Source organism: Phoca vitulina, unplaced genomic scaffold, assembly GCF_004348235.1.
Source record: "Phoca vitulina isolate PV1807 unplaced genomic scaffold, GSC_HSeal_1.0 scaffold22, whole genome shotgun sequence".
In the NCBI taxonomy this organism is placed as follows: domain Eukaryota; kingdom Metazoa; phylum Chordata; class Mammalia; order Carnivora; family Phocidae; genus Phoca; species Phoca vitulina.
This window is the reverse complement of record NW_022589725.1, coordinates 16,209,190-16,231,115: the sequence shown is the minus strand read 5'-3', so window position 1 is coordinate 16,231,115 and position 21,926 is coordinate 16,209,190. Positions and strand designations below refer to the sequence as shown.

At 49.3% G+C, this 21,926-nt stretch overlaps 1 protein-coding gene and 1 long non-coding RNA gene across 2 annotated transcripts in view; both read left to right on the top strand.

Moving 5' to 3' along the window:
- Positions 1–14,243, top strand: part of CUNH20orf194 (chromosome unknown C20orf194 homolog) — a 133,200-nt gene extending 118,957 nt beyond the window's left edge. Inside the window, exons 30-37 of the mRNA XM_032419913.1 lie at positions 183–318; positions 3,130–3,216; positions 6,932–7,038; positions 7,368–7,442; positions 9,192–9,397; positions 10,508–10,573; positions 11,690–11,783; positions 12,347–14,243. Of these exons, the coding sequence (XP_032275804.1) occupies positions 183–318; positions 3,130–3,216; positions 6,932–7,038; positions 7,368–7,442; positions 9,192–9,397; positions 10,508–10,573; positions 11,690–11,783; positions 12,347–12,459 (884 nt within the window). The 3' untranslated portion in view covers positions 12,460–14,243. The remainder of the gene's footprint in view (positions 1–182; positions 319–3,129; positions 3,217–6,931; positions 7,039–7,367; positions 7,443–9,191; positions 9,398–10,507; positions 10,574–11,689; positions 11,784–12,346) is intronic.
- A 4,198-nt stretch (positions 14,244–18,441) lies between these two features.
- LOC116641799 overlaps positions 18,442–21,926 on the top strand; it is a 3,930-nt gene continuing 445 nt past the window's right edge. The window contains exons 1-2 of the long non-coding RNA XR_004301243.1: positions 18,442–18,695; positions 19,347–19,581. This is a non-coding gene — a long non-coding RNA (uncharacterized LOC116641799). The remainder of the gene's footprint in view (positions 18,696–19,346; positions 19,582–21,926) is intronic.

The window sequence follows — 21,926 nt, the reverse complement described above, 5'->3', positions numbered from 1 at the left end:
AGGCCATTCACTCCAAGAAGTGGCAGTGACAGACAGGGGAGCAGGTGTTGGGGGTCAGGGGTGTCTGTATAAGAGGACTACTGGAAGGGATGATCAGGAAGGGAGCAAAGGCTCACATTGTGTGAGCCCTCAGCCCCAGTCAGGACTCCGAAGCCTGAACCGTTCTTGGTTTTATTCCTCAGGCCTGGTGAGTAATGTGGTGTTCACCAGTCACACCACAGAGCAGAGGCACCCTCTCCTTGTCCAGCTGCAGAGCCTCATCAGGGCTGCCAATCCTACTGCAGCCTTCATTCTTGCAGAAGATGGGATTGTCACCAGGTAAACTTACCAAGTTTACTTCACCCTGTGGACTAGCCACTTTCTCAGATGCACCGCTCTGACTATGGCCCACAGTGTCTTTCTCTTGTATCTAAGACCTGCACATTTATAGAAGTGCTTTTGATGTTACGTAAAAATCAGCAAGAGGACCCCATGTGTCAGTGTCCTGTACTGTTTTGAGATATTTTGTTGTTTTTTTTTTTTTTTAAGATTTTTAAAAAGATTTTCTTTATTGAGAGAGAGAGCACGAGCAGGGGAAGAGGCAAAGGGAGAGGGAGAGAGAGAATCCCAAGCTGACTCCATGCTGAGCGCGAGCCCGACACGGGGCTTGATCTCATGACCCTGAGACCATGACCTGAGCTGAAATCAAGAGTTGGAGGTTTAACTGACTGAGCCACCCAGACGCCCCAAGATTTTATTTTTAAATATTCTCTGCACCCAACGTGAGTCTCGAACTTACAACCCCAAGATCAAGAGCTGCGTGCTCTACTGACTGAGCCAGCCAGGTGCCCCGAGATACTTTGTTTTGATGCATCACATTTTTGTGCATTAAAGGATGAATTCGAGACTCTCTCAATATTCCTTGTGTTAAGATGTGAAAGAAATGGCATAGAGAACATAGAGAAATGACCTTTTTACTTCATGGACTTGGGTCCAAATTACAAACTAAAAATAGAGAATTGATGACTTTGTGTGTGTGGATGTGTATGAAGAGAAAACATCTGGTCATATAGCACATTTATTTGCTCCACAAAGATATTCCAAAAGGTATATACTTTTTATATAATTTTGACTTTGAGCAATGTAAATATTTTACATATTCAGAAATTAACAAAGAGGGATAAAACTAAAACAAAAAAGTGAATCCATCTGTATATCAAAGTAATAACCACACACACAGCAATTAATTCAAGTAACTTTTTTTTTTTTTTTTTTTAAAGATTTTATTTATTTATTTGAGAGAGAGAATGAGAGACAGAGAACACGAGAGGGAAGAGGGTCAGAGGGAGAAGCAGACTCCCCGCTGAGCAGGGAGCCCGATGCGGGACTCGATCCCGGGACTCCAGGATCATGACCTGAGCCGAAGGCAGTCGCTTAACCAACTGAGCCACCCAGGCGCCCCTAATTCAAGTAACTTTTAAACATAATCCTCTGTTGGAACCCTGATTCAAATAACATCACTTGTTAGATAAGAAAGATTATAGGGGCGCCTAGGTGGCTCAGCCGTTGGGCGTCTGCCTTCGGCTCAGGTCATGATCCCAGGGTCCTGGGATGGAGCCCCGTGTTGGGCTCCCTGCTCGGCAGGAGGACTGCTTCTCCCTCTCCCACTCCCCCTGCTTGTGTTCCCTCTCTCACTGTGTCTTTCTCTGTCAAATAAATAAATAAAATATTAAAAAAAAGAAAAATTATAAATGTGAAGTGGGAAAGTGAAGAAAAACCCTGTGAATGGTGGATTTGAATTGTGGGAGTCAATATAAATTCATTATTTCAAAAAAATGTATATTTCCTAGCTCTTCCCATTGAAAGGGACCAGAAATACTAATACCAGAGTAGAATAAACACCCCTTCCTCTAGATCCTGGTTTCTACATACCAATCCCCAATACAAGGTATCAGGACTTCTTGGAGAATTGACTGATTGCAGGTCTAGGGCAGGGAAAGTACAGGTGAGCCTGGTACATTTTGTGCTAAAAAAGCAAGGAGGTATCAAAGGTTAGTAGAGATATGTCAAAGGGATACCAGAGCTAGCTCAAGAAGCTCCCACTAGACAAATTTGGGACAGCTTGAGCATAAGAGAAAACAAATGTAATAACAAATAACAGCACATGGAATAAAATGAGTCCATGGTGATACTAAAAAAATGAGGAGAGGCAGGACAGTAAATCTCTCTTAACACTAATAAATAAGAATTTATAGAACCAGAGAGTCACTGTTTTGTAACTTAGTATAATATAATACTTGATTTAGGCAAGAATCATCAGTGGATACTAAGAGCAGTGGGTGACAGATTGTTGATGAAAAGGACATTAACTGGTCTCAAAGTATCACTCCATGGACTACTTACTGCTTACGATGAGGGGAAAGTACCTTCACAGTAAGAGATCTAGTAGACATGACGTTGACCAAATGATTAGACTTAGAGACCACTATGTGGGCAGACTGACATTGTGTGCCTCCTTCATGTGATGGTCTGGGAAGAACACAACCTCACCTGGGTATTAATCTTACCAAAAATGTTTAACCAAATTTAATCATAAGGAAATAGATCCAGATTGTAGGACACAGGACAACTGGCATGTACTCTTCACAACTGTCAACTCTGTAAGAAACAAAAAAAAGTTGGAAGAATTATTCCACATAAAAGGAAAATAAAGATTGTAAATTCAGTAAGCAGTCCTTGATTGGATCCTGGGTCCCCTTTCTGGCAAAACAGGGAAAATTTGAAAATGGATTAGATCAGTACTTCTCCAACTCTAATGTGCATATAGATCTCTTAGGGATCTTGTTAAAATAAGAAGGCAGGTCTGGAGTAGGGCCTGGCATTTTGTGTTTCTGATGATGAGCTTCTAGATGATACCAGTACTGCTGGTCCACAGTATTAAATTCCTTGGGTATAATAATAGTATTGTTGTTGTGAAAGAGGATGTCCTTGTTCTTAGGAGAGGGAGGCATACTGAAAGGATTTAGGTGTGCAGTAACAGAAAAAATGTATGTGTACATGCTTGTGCATCTGTTGGGGGGGAGGAAGCAAAATGGGCCAGTTAAAATTGATCATCCTAATTAACCTAGGTTTTTCTATATGTTTTCAAAGGAATGAAGACATTGAGCTGATTCTCTCAGAAAATAGTTTTTCAAGTCCTCAGATGCTACGATCTCGATATTTAATGTACCCTGGCTGGCAAGTATCATCATTGAAAAGTAGCTAAGATTTCTTTGTAAACGCAATGATTTATTCATTTACAGAAAAAAAAAAAAAAGAAAAAGTGAAATTTCACTTGTTCTACAAGGGTAACACTGGCAGCTGGGATGGCCTGCTGTATCCTAACAGCTGCTGGTCTTGCCAGGAGCCCAGTGCTCCACACATCTTGGGCTCCAACTTGGGAGCCTTGCTGGATGTTGAGACTTAGGGAGTGGCCCTGTGGGCACCAAGCACACCGTGGTCTTTGTTTCCTCTAGCCTCTAGTGAGGGTGAGGTGGCTGGCATGGAACCAGATGAGAGTCGCTCTCATCTGGTGGATTTGAATTGTGGGAGTCCTGAGAATATAGTCAGTCCTCCAGGGGGTCCCACCTGACAGGTAGGTTCCCTGCTGTTGTGGCCCGGGGGATGTTTATTCTCTCCTGGCAGCCTCCCAGCCTGTGAACCTCTCCTCCAAAAGGGAGGGGAGGAGAGAGGACCAAGGGCGCTGTCGTCATGCTAGTGCCAACATCACTTGAGCATTCACTGTGTGCTACACCTTGTTCTAAGCTCTCCAGTACAGTAGCCACCAGCCACACTTGGCTATTTAATAAAGTGTAAGTTAATAAAAATTAAGTAAAATCAGTCTTTCAGTCATACAAGCCATACTTCCAAGTGCTCAGTAGTTACCTGTGGCCAGCAGCTAGCACATTGGGCAGCGCAGATCCAGAACATTTCCATCCTCACAGAAAGTTCTGTTGGACAGTGCCCACATCCTACGAGCTCTACCTGTGTTACCTCATTAATCCTCAAACCAAGCCTGCGAGGTAGGCTCCTTGATTTTCCTCCTTTTTAAGGATAAGGTAAGTGAGGCAGCGAGGAGTTAAATGGCGTGTTCAGGTTCATACAGCCAGTAAGTGAAAGAGCTGCGTTTCAAACCCAGCTTATATGGCTCCAGAGCCCGTATGCTCAACCGCCATGCTGTGCTCATTCCTCTACAGAATGGGTAGCTGGGTTCTGCTCTCTTGAAGGTTCAAGGGAAGACAGTTACTAAAGCTTGGCCAAAAGTATTCTCTCATGTTGATTTGGATTATCTTTGTTATCCTTGCTCACTTCCCCCAGACACCTTTCTATGTCCTCCACACCACCCCTTACGTCACCAGTATTTTATACCAGCAAAAAACTGATTGCACTATGCTGGTAAACAAACAAGTCCAATGTGTGGAATTGAAGATTTTCAGGCATATTCTAGAAGGAACCTCCAATTTGAGTTACATCATACTTGCTTAAACAGTGGGTAAGTGCATCATGCCTTATGCCTGAACAAGACAGTTCTATCTTAGCTAAAAAGAAACGGATGGAGCTTATGGGTGAAACCTTCCTCTCCACTGACTACAGCTACTGACCCTTTTCCTGCCTCACCTCTGGGCCTGGGCCTGAGATTCCTGCTGCTTCCACCTAACACCTAGGGAAGCACCCATTCTGTAGTCCATGGCGACTCATTCTGGGCATTGTGCACATGAACCTAGCTCAGGGCATAAACTTTCCTGGAGGCAGAATGATCCAAGAGCCAGGTATAAAGGGTGCATTAGAAGGCTCCGTGAATCTAAAGTCTGAAGCCTTCTCTTTACCAGGAAGATCAGTCCTTACAGAGAATCAGAGATGGAGGGGCCTCAGCATCATCCTTTGGGCCCTCCCCCTTCTGAGTCCCTTCCTAGGAATCAGATAATTTAATCTTTTAACAAGATGGCAGCCATCAGCCATCCCTGTGTATTTTTCCCCCTCCCTCACTGAGTCAGAGCGCACCACCTCAGTGAAGAGGCTTTAGCTCTGTGCTTAGCTCTGTGCTGTGCAGATTGTCAGCCATTCCCCTCCCACAACCCTCTCTGTGCTCATCTACCCCACCCCCAATAAGTAGAAGGCTTATTTCTGGCCTAGCAGGAAACCTTCACTCTTCCCTTGGCCCCTCCCGCTTTCCGTAAGGATTCAGGCTCTGAACAAAGAAGCCAGAGAGGCCGATGGTCTCCCCTGTCTTGGGAGAGGGCAAGAAGAACATGTCAGTACTGCAGAGATGTTATACCAGCACCTTACTTTAAGGAAAGCATAAAGAGTAAGATAGTTTCAATTGTACATATGATATAAAATTCAAATCTGTAGAGCTATTTTAAAGCAAAGGAAACTAATAAAATATAATAGACTGGACGAAAATGTTTGCATCATATGTGGCAAAGGGTTAATATAATATTTGAGAAGCTTATTTTGATACTGAAGAAAAGTAACCCATTCCGTATAGGTGGACAGTTCACTTTTTTTGAGGATTTTATTTATTTGAGAGAGAGCGAGTACGTGAGCAGGGGGGAGGGGCAGAGAGAGAGGGAGAGGGAATCTCAAGCAGACTTCATGCTGAGCACAGGGCCCGAGCGGGGCTCAAACCCACGACCCTGAGATCATGACCTGAGCTGAAACCGTGAGTCGGACGCTTAACCGATGGAGCCACCCAGGTGTCCCTGCACAGTTCACTTTAGAGCAAGTATAAATGGCAGCCATGGTAACAGAATTCCATTTTAGTAACTCAAAAACGTAAAATGATGCCTCGCTGTTGTTTTGATTGAAACCTATTACACTTAACCAGAAATATCTAAGAATCATTGCTGGGGGAATTGTTGTGCAACTGAGACACTCTTCTGCTACTGGGAGTGGTGTAAGTTATTACCCATGAGATGGTTACACCCTTTCCTGGGTTGATACCATCATGCGGATTCATCTCAAGGAAATAATTCAAAAGAAGGAATGACAATTCCATAACTTTGGAAGCTGGATGATGCGGGTTCATTGCACTATCTCTCTATCTTTGCATGTGTTTTCAATTTTCCATAATAAAAACTTAAACTTTTTAAATGCTCTGAATATGGCATGTCCTTTTTAAAAATTTTTTTTTATTTTGGGGGCACCTGGGTGGTTCATTCATTAAGTGTCTGCCTTCGGCTCAGGTCATGATCCCAGGGTTCTGGGATTGAGCCCCACATTGGGCTCCCAGCTCAGTGGGAAGCTTGCTTCTCCTTCTCCTACTGCTTGTGTTCCCTCTCTCACTGTGTCTCTGTCAAATAAATAAATAAAATCTTAAAAAGAAATTTTTATTTTTAAGCAATCTCTACACCCAACGTGGGGCTTGCGCTCACAACCCCAAGATCAAGAATCACGTGCTCTACCAACTGAGCCAGGCGCCCCTGAACATGGCATCTTCTTAATGAGTCTGTGGTTGGCATTATGTCTGCTGAATTCAAAACTGAGAAAATAGAGCAGAGATGCCCCAGCTCTTTAGTTCCTTCTGGAAAGTGTGCACATCCAAATGTACAGTCTGTTAAGCTGCCCTCAACAATGGTGGGGTATAGTTGAGGCCCTGAGGAAGAGCTCCAGGGGTGTCAGGAAGAACCCCCAATCTCAGGTGGCACACTGGTAGGCTTCAAAGATAGATGGGGATCTTTGGCTTCAAGGAACTGCTAGTCTACAGACCTCCCTGCTGTAATGGGGCAACCATGCTTCCCAGTCTCAAGATGAAAGAAACATATACCTATTTAAAACAAGTGTTTTGTATGCAAATGTCACATAAGAAAGAACTCAAATATTTCTGGATGGGTATGTAATTCATCCCTGAGTGGTATATAGTAACACTCAAAGCCCCAATTACTTGTACTTACAAATTTTTAAACTTTTTAAGGTATGAAGGTAAATATGATGCTGGATCAGTCTTTCCACTAATGGTTCAGATCTGCGTATGGTTTGGTCGTCCCTTGGAGAAGACTCGCTTCGTGGCCAAGTGTAAAGGTAAGCCTTGGTTGGGACATGTCCCAGACCCTGGTAAAAGAGTATGCCAGAGTTTCCCATGCTACCCGGCACTATTTTAGTATTAATGTGTGCTGTCTTTTCTCCTTTCCATTGGGTCCAAAAACAAGCAGAGGGATTTGAGGATCCAGGAGTGCCCCACTCTTGGGAACAGTGGCAGAGCCACTGGGGAGGTTCTGGTGGAGGGACAGCCTATGAGCCCTGGTCCCTCGAGTAGGGATCCTTCCCAGTCCCTAACCCTCCCAGCTGTGTGCCCTGAACTTGGCCTCTGCCCCCAGGTAGGTGACAGCCTTGTCCTCTTCCTCCACCAGCAATTCAGTCTTCCATCAAGCCAAGCCCCTTCTCTGGAAACATCTACCACATCCTGGGCAAAGTGAAGTTTTCAGGTAACTGGGGAGTTGGATTTGGGAGTCCTGCACTATGGAATGCTCACATCTCATGATGTGGGTTCATAGCTTCTACTGGTGCTCTACAGACCACGGATAGCTCTCAGACTCTCTCAAAAACCCTCCCATCTGGGCTTGACACCAGTGGTTCTTCTAGTCTCCCCGCCTTTCTGCAGGTCCTGCTCCACAGTGAAGGATGTGTCCTATCTTCCCCCTGGATGGCCTGCCCAGGGCCTTTCCTTACAGCTCCTTGATTTCCTTGTTCCAGAGACTCTCACTGCACCCCTTTCAAGGCATCCATCCTAGACCTGTCACCAGGAGCTGCCCCAGTGATGAGCTGTCCAGGTCCACATCCATTTCTGCCCAAGTCTTCAAGCCTTCCACTTGCCTTCTCCCTATTTATTAGCCTTAGGCCTCTGGAAACCCTAATGACCTGAAGTCTGTCCATCCTGGGCTGGAGGTCAGGGAAGGCCTCAAGACAAGGAGTTAATCAACTCAACATTGAGAAAGGGGAGAATATTCCAGAGAAAAGGTACAGCATGTGCTTTGGAACCAAGGCAAAAAAGGCACATTGGAGGAACCAAAAAGGGTTCACTGTGGCTGAGGCTTAGCAGGAATATGTCTGTTAAGGCATTTTTAGCTGTTGTAACAGAAAACACCAACTCAACTAGCAGGTGTTAGCTGTGTAATAAGAGGTCAAGAGGTCAGGCAGCATAGCAAGGCCACTGAGGACACAGGTCATGTGTGTTCCTTCATCCATGGTATGTCAGCTTGTCCTCAGGTTCCCACCCCTCATTGCCAGGTAGTGCTACAGGTTTGGTGTCACCTCCAAACACAACATCCAGCTGAGAGGAGAGGCTCTTCCTGTGGGTGGCTTTATCAATACAGATGCCTTTTACTGAAGCACTTCCTACCACTTCCTGAGCAGACCACTCCTCTCATTGCCCAGGATTGAGTTGCCATGCCTTCTGGGGAATTGGTATTGGAGAAAGAGCAGGATGCTGGGCAGGCAACCATCAGTGTCTGCCATAGGGAGCCACTGAGAGTTGTAAGCATGGGACCATATGGGTTCAGATAGGAGAATTAGATGACATCACCTATATAAAAGAAGCTTTCAAGGTCCTTAACCCATGCCTTTGGCCTAATTTATGTTCCTGAATCTGAAACTTTGGCCCCTTACTCAAGCCTGCTTCCCTCAGGCTCCGACAGACAGCCCCCTCCTTGTTTCAGAGGTCATAATGTCTCCCCCTTCCCTCTCACCTTGTTTTTGTCTTAATTTAGACCTTCTCTTGACTCCCTTCTTATTCAAAGTTAACCTCTCTGTTTTGGAGCCCTTTCTCATCCTGCTTTTTAGGGGGACCTTGCCTTTTTCTTGTGTCTCCTGTGCTAGCCCCCCGCTTCTCAGTCTATAAACCCAGTCCTAGCTTTCCTGTTCCTATAATGTGACCCTCCTGCACCACTTGTATGTTGACAGTCCCTCTTCCCTTGGCCTCTCAGGCCTCTGCTAGGGGCTCTCCTCTTGTAGTCCCCTTCTGGGTTAGTGACATCCACCTGATTACCAAATCAGCCAAGCCAGAAATTTACATTGCTCCTCCCTCTCTTACGTCATCCTTTCTAACTTGACACCAATCAGGGCAGTTCTCCCTCCTGCATATGTCACAGGAATCTGTCCCCAACCATCTGCACGTTACAGTCTTAGTGTAGCTTTATCCTTTTGGGGCTCAGGGACTACGTGTGTTCTCCCTACAGACTCTGAGAAGGCCATGGAGGTCTGCCATAACACTCTGGCCAATTCTTTGAGCATTGTCCCTGTTTTGGAGGGACCTTCGCCACCGCCTGACTCCCGAAGCACACCTCAAGAAAGCAACGGGCAGCAGGAGTGTTACCTCGTGTTCATCGGCTGCTCCCTGAAGGAAGAAAGCGTCAAGGACTGGCTGCGGCAGTCAGCCAAGCAGGTGGTTTCCAAAGCCCAGACACCTCTGGCACAAATGTGACCAGCACACCTCAGAGCTGCTCCTGGCCTTGGGGTAGAAGCCCCTCCCATGACCTCCCTCCTCTCCACCCTTCACAGGCTCAGCCAGCACTTCCAGGGATGGTTTGCAAGTAGGAGGAAGCCACTCAGGGTAACCTCAAGGCAGACCTGTTCTTACAGCCATTTCTAATTCTTTTGCCAAGGCAAATTGCAGCTATTAGGTGGCTTAACTAGGACCTGGGTGAAACCTGGTGGTTCCATGTGGATCCTGGGTCAGCCTGGCAGTCTAAACTCAAAATGTCTTTTCTTAGCTGAACCTAATTCGGGGCTGTCCTGTGTTCTGAGCCCAGAATCCTTCTATACTTGGGTTCTCTCTCTAGAAAAGAGAAACAACAAAGATATGCTTACGGCCATTTGCAAACCAAGACTTCAAGCATTGATACCAGTGAGCCCAGGGAGTCTCAAGGGAAGAGGATGCTTGCCTATAGAGGCACGTAAGCATCTTTAGCCCAGTACTGCAAAGAAAAATAAAACCCAGACTGGAGTTAAAATCCTCTAATATGATGCAGGTTGGGTGCTAGGCCTCTTAGCACAGCCTCAGGGGTTTAGCTTGACTTAGAACTCTGGAAATAGAGTTGGCTGAGCCCTGGGTCCTTTGTAGATGCTTAGTTGGAACCTGTCTTTTATACTGAGGGATGGCTGCCTGTAGGCTGTGTCTTTCTCAGATAAACTGGATAAACTCCTAAATGGTTGAGTAGGGGACCTCATGTTGTCCCTTTGTCTGCATACCTGGCACTGGTGAGGCTTAGAGTCGAGGATCTGCAGAGACAGGAACATGCTATTTGCCGAAGCATTGGTGTTTCCTCTGCTGCTTGTTTCCCCTGGCACACGGGGTTCTGTGGTGGTAAGTGGTCTCCTTGAGGGGCAGGCAGGCAGGATATTGTGTCCAGGCCACGACAGTGCTGTGCTTTCTTTCCTTGCCACTGGGATCTAAGTCATGTAACTGGCCCCCAGAGCCCTGAGCCCTCACCTGCCCATGTACTCCATCAGCTCTGTTGGGACCTGACCCCTCCCTCCCTACATCTCTGCACAGAAGCCTCAGAGGAAAGCCCTGAAGACCAGGGGAATGCTGACCCAGCAGGAGATCAGGAATATCCACGTGAGTCCCCTAAGAGCCCCAAGGCTGTCCTTCTGGGCTGGCACAGCTCCATCCTTTAGGATTCCCTGAGTGAGGGGCCTATTTATAGGGCATGCTGAAGGTCTTGCTCCTCTTAAGCCACAGAGGGAAGCTGGGTAAAGAGGAACCTCAGACCCTCCAACCTTGTAGCCTGAGAGAAAGAGGGTAGAGTGACCTCTGGTGTGACCTGGGCATGAGATAGAGGAGAAGCAGTGCCTGTGGGAGGAAGGGGTGACATGGAGCCCTGTTTTGACACACTGTTGAAGCAGCCACAGAAGTCCTTTCTCCTCCCATCCCTCCATGCTAGATATAAACCACAGATAAAGCAACAGAGCCCAGGAAAAGTTGTCTAGATCCAGAAGCTGCCAATAAGCAGGGGATATAATCCTGGGACCACCATGAGAGGCTCTTTGATGAGCCCCTCAGCCTTCAGGCTGACTCTCAGCCTCTGCCCCAGTCCCGACCCCCACTGGGACCTTTTCCTGAGGGGCTTGGGGGCAAAGGCTACAAGGGACACACAGTCCAGGCCCCAGCACAGGCTGTGCCACTTCTCCCAGTAATGAGTGGGTGGGAGAGGCTCTGGGACCCTAGGAGCCCCTGCTTTGGACTTGAGGAGGTCCCTTCATATCCAGCTCCTGTCCTGGGCAACCCTGGGTGCTCCTGGGGAGGAGACTGTGGGTACCTCAGAAGGCAGTCCTTGTAGTGTATGTTCCCCAGGAGCAGACCTTGAACATGGATTTGAGTGCACGTAGCTTGTTTTGGAAGTGATTCTAGGAGACACTAGCAGGGAAGTGGAAAAAGTAAGGGAGAGAAAGAAGGGGAGACAGCTAACAAAGGGTATGTTATCAAACCAGTACCACTGAGGACGAGTGGAGCTTAATCCCATGAGAAGCTCCCAGAGTTCCTCCCTGAGAGCTCAGGGACCTCCATCAGTCACTACTTGAGAACTGCTGCAGGGAGGACATTCCCTCGCATGTCTAGCCTTCCATGGGGCAGAGTGGGCTATCTTGCTAAGGTCATAGGCTTATTTGTTTTTAATGAATGAGTAGATGATAGAAAGTGGTCAGATAATTTTAATAGGACTCTTTTTTCCTACAGGTGAAACGCCACCTGGACCCCCTGCCCGCAGGCTACTTTTACAATGGCACCCAGTTTGTCAACTTCTTTGGTGACAAGACTGATTTTCACCCACGTATCCTTAGAATCTGTAGTGGCCAGGTTGGGGGTGTGGGAAGCCTGATCGTCAAGAGGGTGTTTGCTAGAGCCGCTGCAGCCCACCTCCTAGAGCGGGCTGTGTTCTGAGAGCACGCAGCAAGCCACAGAGGTAGACTTTTCATTTGGGCCTTCTAACATCATTAAAATTAATTTTGCCTTCATTCGCCAAAGCATCTGTAGGTTGTAGTTTAAATGTAGCTGTGGTGACATCCTGCGTTCTGTGGTCATCAGGGATCATAATTTACAAGTGGGAGACTAGACATGATTGCAGTAGTTAATCTGGGAGAAGGTGGACAGGAGTCTGTACTCATGAAAGCCGAAGGGCTCAGCTCTGGGACCTCATGAAGGAACCTGTGCCAGCCCTGGCTTATTCTCTGTAGCTGGGGTGCGGCCAGTATAGAAAAAGAGCCCGGCAGGTAGGCTTTGTGTGGGCTGGGCTTTTACTACTTGAGTGTCCCCCACCCCAGCTGCCCACAGATCCCTCTGGGCCCGGGCAGGTTCCCTTGTCCTCCTGGGCTCTCTTCCTTAATGAGATACTAGTCATGGACCAGTTCATGAATGACTACGTGGAAGAAGCCAACCGGGAAATTGAGAAGTATAACCGAGAGCTGGAACAGCAGGAGTATCATGACCTCTTTGAGCAGAAGCCCTAGGGGAAGGCTGGGCCATACATCCTGGAGAACGTCCACCCTGGAGGTGGACGTTTAAAAATGGGGTTACCTAACCTGAGCTTTCCCAGAGGCCTCTCCCTAAAGGGGCTGTCTTTGTTCTGCTTGGCCTTTGTGTACTGGCTTGAGTGCATGTTGTCTTTATTCTCTATACAGCGCTGAAGAGCATCACCTGCACCACTGATGGGGGGCGGGGGGGGGGGTCTTCATGGAGGATGAGCAGATAGGGACTGCCCTGTGTGTGGGGCTGGCAGCCCAGAACCTCTGGGTATCTCCTTTGGGCTGCTGAGGCACTGTGACGGTGGGGAGAATCATTTGTTACACAGAGGAGCTGTTGGCAAGCAGAAGGAACCCTGGCTGCCTGAACTGTGGCCATGCCTGGGGGACCAAGCCACCACAGGCGTTGGGCCTCAGACACTGTCCCAGGAGAGCCCTGTCCCCAGTGGAGTGCCTGGCTTCTGCTTAGGTCCCTTGCACTGAAGGAGCGGGCCCTGCTGGCCCTGGGCCCAGTCCTGGGGGGACCACCCCAGGCCCTGCCTGAGCCCCACCCACAGAGCCAGCAGCTTGGGCTGAGATCAACAGCCTGTTCTCAGATGAGGAGCTGTCCCTTACAGACTAAACTGAGGGGAAAGGCATGTTGCTTTCCAGAAGCATGTGGCTTTTGAATTGATATAAGCAGTCTCCCTGGAGGTTGGTTTTGAGCTCCCCTCATGGCATCACTCTGGTTTGCCTCATTCAGGGGCAAGAGCAAACCTGCTGCTTCAGCCCCCCTGGTGATGCTTTGCCTCACTTTTGAGGGGAGCATCCTGCAACCACTTAGTCTTAGGCCCAGGGCTCTGATCACTTGTGCGGCATCCCCGAAGGGGGCTCACTTTCCAGCACCAAGCCCTCCCTTGAGCCTTACCAGGGAAGGCTTGGTTTGCAGCCACAAACTTCAGGAAACTTACGTCCCCAAGCATTGTTGCTGCCCTGGACTTGTTTGGCTCCTGTAGACCGGGAATTTCAAAGAATTCCAATATCCAATTTAGAATTCCTTCCAGGGGCTTTGTTTGCAGCTGGACTGTAAAGCAGAGGGAAATTACAAATGGATCCGGTGCCTGACTTCCAGAATTAGTTTGGGGTGGGGGGAGGTCACAGACACTGATATTTGGGTGATGTCGGTTAGGACTTCAGCGCCTCAGCTGCCTAGATTGTAAATGCTTTCTGAATTTCACATATTTTTTTTTGCATGCCTTAGGAAGAAGCACATAGACGAAACCAGCAAAGTTTCCAGTAATGTAGAGGGATTTTTGAGAACGGCCCCTGGCACAGAGGAGAGACTGAGAAAGGATGGAGCACATGTGATCTGTGTGCCTGGTCACTCAGAGGCCTCCATGCAAGTAGCAAAGCAGGTGTTAAGGGCTTGTCAGTAAAATGTACTTGTATTAGAAAAAAATAATCTGTATTTGAAGCCAAATGAACAAAACTCAAAATATCACTAAATAAGAAATCTTGCATGAAGAAAGCCTTCTGAAAAGGCCCATGTGCTCCAGTCCCAACTCCCAGAGCTGGTGGTGACAAGGGCCCTGGTGTGGAGCCCCAGTCTGGGAGCACCTCACTTCTGGTGGGCCAGAGGCTGGGGTCCACAATGGGCCTGCCTCTGCTTCAGAATCAATAACATAGATCTTAAGTGCAATTGATGAAATAAGCAATGAGTTACTGTAGCTTCTTTTAGCTCTACTGAGCTCTTTTTAAAAACTCAACCTTGAGCAGCCTTAGAGAAGGGAGAAGTGGGGTGGGTGGGTGGGGTAGGGGAACCATAGGCCATTTACTCCAGGTGGGTTGCCGTGAACTTTTAAATGAAAGCTCTAGATTGAGGAGCTCGAGCCATTTCCTGGTGGCTGCACAAAAGAGTTTTTAAAAAGGGTTCAGAGCCCGCACATAGAAGCGGGTCTTCCCACTGCGTGGGGCTGCACTACGTGGTGGTCTTGGTTTCTGACCGTTGTCCACAGAAATGCTCTCTCACCAACTTGCCCCACTACCCCAATTCCTCTGCTGTTAGAGGGAAAACTGTGATTACCTCAACTTGAATATGAAACTGTGATTGAAAAAAGTCAAAACGTTAAGAAGTTCCAAAGCCAAAAAGGCAGAACTGGCTGAGGCCTCCGTTGACGCTCCTCAGCCTGCTCGGGAGTGTGAAGGGGCACACTGGCGAAAGGGCATTCCTTGGGGCGCACTTGCTGTGCTCCTGGTAAAGAGGCACACTGGCTGTGTGAGCTCTTTGAGGACTGAGGCAGGGAGGATGCTCCTCACCCCCCTCACTGCCCCTTCTGGAACCTGCCAGGCGCCTCTGGGTTCTGACTGTGAAGTTTAATATCCACTTGATTCCTCTGGGAGCTCCAGGAGGAGGGACAGGGTCTTAGGCTATCTCCAGAGGAAGGGCCATGACACTGTGTTGTAGATTTTGACCGTTGGAGTGGATGCCAGGGACCCAGCAGAGACATCAGGTGTAGTAGGTTCCTTAGGGACAGGCAGAAGTCCTCCAGGGGCTTACGTGCTTTTTGCCAACTTTCCTATTAGCAGCTTCAGTTTTATATCACCCAGAGTGAGTGTGATAATTTGAAGTCGCTGAAGTTATGGGTTATTTTACGTTTTGATGTGGGATTTTTTTCCTTTTTTTTTTTTGATTGGAAGGAGGAGGCAGAAATTGGAGAAAAGGGATCACCCTAGGAAGGGGCTGCTGGCAAGGAGTCTGGTTGGCCCCATCCGAGCCCTGGGGGCTCTCTGACCTGAGGCCAGGACCCTGGGCCCTGTGGGTCACAAGAAAAAGTTCCCTCCTAAATTCTATTAGGATTTTGGAGAATTTTTGCACAGTAATAAGCTCTGGGTTGCTCTTTGGGCTTCTCAAAAGGGAAAAGTTAACTCAAAGATTGTAAACTATTAAGTATTCCAATGTGTCGCTGACCTAGTTGGATAGTTGTACCTCAAAAAGTAGGTGAGAAAAGGCTTCCTTGTCGCAGGTTGTCAAATACTAATGACAGAAGAGCTCACTTACGTGCCAAAATTCACTTTTATACTAGTTTTTCAGTGCTTTAATATTTGTAACTTAAATTTTAAAACTCATATTTACAAACACTACTGTAACTTCAGTGAAACTGAATTGTGTGATTGAAGCTTTTTGCTTATTATAGTATTTATTACACTACTTAATTCAGTAAATATATAAAAGTAGCCTTCAATTTATTTTTATATTATTTTACATGTTTTTACCTGCAGTCGTGTATGTGAATTTACCTTGGTAACTGAGATGTCATGCTAAGGACCAATAAACTCTCACTGAACAAGCAGGACCTGGTGCAGTTGCCTGTTGCTGTGGACTCAGCCCCAAGGGGGCGGGCGGGACTTGGGAAGGCCCACCCCCTGGAACTAGGGCCCTTCCTTGGGCCTCCCGGGGAAGCGCTTTGCTGGGCAGCTGGAGAGAGGTCCTTGGGGTGCACGTCCCCATCCCCAGACCCCAGAGGGCCAACAGAGAGTAAAGTTCACGAGGAGACCACCCTGCGTGGGGATGGGCACTCTCAGGACTCCCAGAACCCGAAGAGGGGCTTGAAGAAGCCGGCTGTCCGTTCAGCAGGGTGCTTGACAAGCTGGTCGGCCCATGTAACTCCAGCCAAAGCTCCATGAGGTGGCCCTTGCTGCCACTTTACAAATGGGAACGACCGAAAACGAAGGAGGTGGGGCTGGCCCGGGGGTCAGAGCCACTGCCCTGGTGCAAGGTCCCTCCAAGACGCCCCTCTGGCGCTGCCCTACCCAGGGAGCCTGGGGCCGCTGGCTCCCAGGGAGAGGCCGCCCAAAGGCCCGCAGCTCTAGCGGAGTGGTCACCAGCGCCTCTCTCTGCGTGCGGTGGGGGGCCTGGCTGGGGCTGTGGGCGATGCAGGGCAAGAGCTGATTGCCAAGGAGGTGCTGCGCTTTCACAGAGACCCTGCTTTCTGTCCCGCTCTCAAGGCAGGGGCCTCCGGACAAGGGAAGTGCCCTGCTGGGAAGATGGAGAGCTGGCCCAACAGGGAGGAAGCAGCCTCCCTCAGATGGCAGGGAAGGTGGTCTTGGGTTTGGAGGTTCTGTGTGCTCAATGAGTCATGTACAAACCAAGGCAAAACTGCATATGAGGGGCCCAGAGAATTGGGAGAGGGGGTGGCAGAAGCATCCCCTTCCTCACAACCCCTTTCCCCAGAGTCTCACGCCTCCCAGTCCTGCAGGGCCGGATTTGAACCTTGAGGGAGCTCCTGTGCTTTGAATTCCTGGGAAGCCACCAGGGCTTAGGGATTAGCCTCACAATTGTCAGGGAGCTGGGGTTGACACTCTATGTGGAGGGGCTCCTGGAGGCAATGATCTTTGAGGGCCGGGAGGACTTAGAGGCCAGGAAGCCTGGGGCTGGGGAGGAGGCCTGTCCCCACCTGGAGCCCACAGTAGGGCCACTGGACTACTGAAAGCTGAGGGCATGCTTGACAGAGCAGGAGCCTCAGAATCAGGGAATCCTGGCTGATTGATGGGAAGTGACTTGGAGCAGAGGGTCTCGGGTAGAGTAGAGCTGCTGAGTATCACAGAGCTCTCTCAGGAGCATGGAGAAGTAATCATGTGTTCGTTTCTATCATACAATCTAGGAAACAGTCATGCCCAGAGGAAACATGACAATATGCCCCCCTGCCAGCCCATGATAGAAAGGGAATGGCTTGGTTGCTGTAAGAAGAGTCTAGGGTGGTACCAGCTCCAGTGTCATCAGAACCTTCACTCTGTACTTGGTGGCCTCCCTCTCCCCTGGCAGTGAGCTTCCTTTATGCTGCCAACAGCCCCAACACCCCAAAGGGAAGACCCAGCCTTCTTCTCCAAAGGCAGCACCGAAGTCTGAGGTCACATTGCCATCCCCGAACCAGTCACAATGGTCAGGAATATTCTGACTGGCCTGGCCAAGGGCCATTGTGCATTTCCAAGGGCCTCCCAAAATCAGGTCCACTGGTGAATCTCAGTCCCCCAAAAAAGGGCTTGTTCCCCTAGACCAGCATGGCACACCGTTTCTGAGCTTTTCTGTTAAAATCAGATATATACTTGATTTTTTTAAATTTTGCTTTCTGCTAGTCTCTTCTAGTACAAGTGATAGCGAACACAAAGTTGTTCTGTTGTGGTGGTACTGATTTTTAACCAAGGGGGGGGAAATGTTTTAATCGAAAACATTCCATGCAGTAGGACCATTTCCGCCTGCAGACTGAGAAAAGACCACTATTATTTGGCTCTCTAGTGCCTCAGCACACTCAGGGACACCAGTGTTCCATGGGAGCCTGTTTTGAAAATCATTTTTTTTTCCCCTAAATAAGAAAGATCATATAGACTGTAATGTGGGGGTGGACCGCTGTTCCACATTGCTGGGGATGAGAAGAGGACTAAATGGAGAGTGATTTTGAAGGAACAATTGACAAGTCAAAATGACTAATTAGACAAGAGCGAGGGGGTGACCTTCAGGTAGAAGTGGAAAAAACCAAGTGGAAAAAAACCCAATGTTGTGAAAGAATTCCAGAAACATTTTTGTTTCATTATCAAAAAATTTGGAGAAAAATAAATTTATCCACAAATTATTCCTGTTTTTCCTAGGCTCCTGCATTGCTAAAGTGACCAGCCAAAATAATTTGGTTAAAAAAAAAAAAAATTGTATCAGGATCAATACATTTTTTTTAAAGATTTTTTTTTTTTTTTTTTTATTTGACAGAGAGAGATAGTGAGAGCCGGAACACAAGCAGGGGGAGTGGGAGAGGGAGAAACAGGCCTCCCGCGGAGCAGGGAGCCCGATGCGGGGCTCAATCCCAGGACCCTGGGATCATGACCTGAGCCGAAGGCAGACCCTTAACGACTGAGCCACCCAGGCGCCCCGGATCAATACATTTTATGTTAAACCAATAAATGACTATAAATCTGTTTTTAAAAACTACTAATCAAATAAAATGTGAATATATGTCCATCTTATCCTACAATTACTACTGCTTTTACTGTACCAATAAAGAAGTTTATTTTTTTTTCCTCACACAGCTCCAAATTTTTAAGAAACTTTACATATTTACTCAGAAGTTTCATGCCTGGATGAATGTACAAATAATAGCAAAATAAGGACAACAGGAAGAGGAAAGATGATTTGATAACCAAAACTTCATGGAATTTTCTAGCTAAAAAGACTCCACTTCAACCTCTAGACTGTGACTGTGAGTTGATGGGGGCAGGGGGTGGCACAAAAGAGATGTCCTCCTAAGGGGAGTAGGTCCTTGTTGGCCCTCCACGGGGATTCCTGCCCTCCTAGGAGCCTGGATCTTTCAGTGTGGATACACAGGAACTGGGAGAGGGGCACCATAAGGCCTCCCCCCCATCTATGGGGCTTGGAGATGTCCCCCAGGAGAGGAGGGTCAGTGGAGGCCCTGTTCCCTCCCCCAGCCCACCAGCAGCACCAGAGGGATAACGTGGGAACAGCATCTCTCCTCCCAGGATGGTGAGGGGCTCTGAGGGGCTGCGAAGCCTGCTCAAGGCAGCAGAAGCCCCAAGAGGCTTATAAAACCCGAGCCGACTCGAGGGAAGCCTGATGGCTGCAAGGTGTGGGAAGCCACGCTTGCCAAAGGTCCAAGGAAGGGGAAGGTGGAGGGATGGGGCCCACCTAAAGTAGAAATAAAAGGATTTGGTGCCCCAACTGAGCAGTTTGGGGTGAGAGGGAGGGAACCTAGGGAATCAGGGGTCTCCGGCTGGACCCCCATTAGGTGCAGCTGGAAAACCAGAGTGGCAGTGGAGGATAGAGGGCTTCACTGGCTTGAAAGCCCCTGGGAACCATATGTGGAGACATCAGTTGTGCTTTCCACTTGTCACAGGTTCGCTGAGCACCTACTGCGCTGGGTGCTGTGCTGGGGAAAGACATACAGCCTTGCTCTCAGGGAGCTTGTAGTCTGGCCCGGGAGATGGGGCCCAGGCAGCAAACTGAGGATGAAGAAGGCCATGCTGCAGCGAGGGGCCACGAGTCTGTGAGGGAAGGAAACAGCAACTACTATGGATGGTGGGAGCGGGGACGGCCCCCCCCACCAGAGCCGAAGGATGAAGTGAGCAGTGGTAAGGGCTGCAGACACCCCTTCCAGGCACCCACAGCAGGGAGATGGCTTTGCTGTGTTTGTTTGTTTGTTTGTTTGTTTCTAAACACCAGGAGAAGCCGTTGGTGATGGAGAATGGATAGGGGTGGGGGCAAGTCAGAAGGCCAGATGGTGGACCAGGCTGGAGGTGAAAGGGGGCAGAACTGTGCTCTGTTCTGAAGGTAAACCCAACAAAATTTGCTCATGGTACAACGTGGATGCACTGGGGCGACTCCCGGTCCAGAGCAGCCAGGTGGATGGCGGACTTGGAAGCTGTTTTGCCTGGGTTTGCTGAGAATTGCCTATTAGCCATCCAGGCTGGGGGGAGGGAGGAAGGACTTGCGGCGTGTCGGGTCCGGAGCTCAGTGACAGGAGTCATGCAATCTGATCGTTGGCTGTGGCTGCAAGAGAGCCGTGGCTCCAGCTCCAACAGAGGAGGAGGGGGAGGGTGGTGCTGGGCCCTGCCAGGGGAGGGGGGAGGGCCTGGCAAAAGAGCTGAGGCGGTTTCAGTGCTGGAGCGGGGACAAAAGACATATGAGGGGGGTTGAGAGTAAGAGAGGGTGTGGAGATAGAGTTGCAGAGAGAAGTCTGGAGAAATGTGGTCTGTAAAGCACCGCTGAGGAATTGGATGGTTCCTGGAGGAGGAAGGGAGTTCAAGGGAGTGGTTTTTTGTGTTTTTATTCTTATTTTTGTAAAGATTTCATTTTTAAGTAATCTCTACACCCAACATGGGACTCGAACTTACAACCCTGAGATAAAGAGTCCCATGCTCCACCTGCTGAGCCAGCCAGGCGTCCTCTATTTTGTGTTTTTGAATGAGATATATAGAGTTACTTCTCACTCCAGGTTCTACAATCTATAAGCCTAAGAGGCTTACAGGGGAAACTGAGTTGAAACTCCTTTGGAAAGCCATTAAGTGCCTTGTGGAACCCAGCACTCAGGTCCGCAGCCCAATAAAGGGAGCCCAAGGAAGGGGAATGAGACGAACTGTGTGTACCTATGTCTGGATCCCTAACTGCCTGCCCGTGTAAGGACCCAATGGGGCACAGGCAGGGATACCTGGGGCACCTCTATTTGCCCTCGGCCTCTAATCCACAGAAGGCAGGTGGTGGGTGGGAGAGCCAAAGGAAACAGCTTCTTGTGTTGGGGGGGGTCCGCGGAGTTCTGGGGCTCCCTCCAGGGCAACTAGGGGAACAGAACCTGCAGGGGCAGATGGCAGGAAGCAGGGAAGGGCTCAGTGGCAGTTCCTTTGAGAGTCAGGTCCATCCACCACTGCGGGGAGGCCTTCCCTGTGGGCTAAGCGGTGGGGTCCCAGATGAGGGAGGAGGCTGCCCCTCCAATCCAGGGTGGCTTCCTGGAAGGCGGGTTGGAAGGTCTGGGCATTTGGGAGCTGGTGCTGACACAGGAAGACAGATGCAGAAGCCTAGGCATTCCCAGATGTGAGAGGCAGGCGGCAAAATAGGTAGTTTTTCTAGGGGTCCAGCCCTGGTACCACCCACCCTATCCAACCTTGCTTCCTGGTAGACCTGTCTGTCCTTCAGCTCCTCCTCAACTTCCAACCCCCCTCCTGGGGCCTCTGGAAGTCTGTGAAATGGGCTGAGGGTCTAGCTAGAGGATATCTAAGGAAGATCCCAAGGGTGGAGTGCAGGGGTTCCCCAGGAAGACCCTGTGTGCCTCCTCCCAGGCCCTGCTGAGCCCCACAGAGAACATGCAGCCAGCCCCCAGCTAGTCCTCTGAGTCTGGTAGATACCTTCTGCGGCATCTCCTCCGGTAGTAAGGAGCAGGGTGCTCAGAGCCCTCCCGACTCCTGGGCCATTCATCTGCAGAAGGATTCCCTCCCAATGCACTATCTTGCCGGGAGGGGAAACTGATAGCCGATAGCCGGGCTCACCCGGTCTGTGCACAGGGCTCCCCCAACGCACCAGGAGCCCTTGGGGGCTGCAGAGCAACGCCTCCGCGGAGGTGGCCTCGCCCTCTGCTTGCCCAGCCCGCCCTCTTCCAGGCCTGGGGGACAGTGGCTGAGGACTCCTTCCCAGCAGGAGGTTAGGGGGGGAATCGCTGCTAGTCTTCGGGCTGGCAGCCAGAGTGTGGAGGGGTGGGGGTTAACACTGGTGGGGAGAGTTCCTGAGTCCAACTGGGGCTCAAGGGCCGTGGAATCGTTTGCTGAGAAGACACCGAGGGTCAGGCCAGGGGTTCATCGCATGGGCTGGATTTGCCTGACCGGTCGTAGTGGACGCGGGCCTGCCTGCGCGCAACACCGCCTCCCTATACTAAACGCGCGCTCTCTCTCTCTCTCTCTCTCTCTCTCTCTCTCTCTCTCTCTCTCTC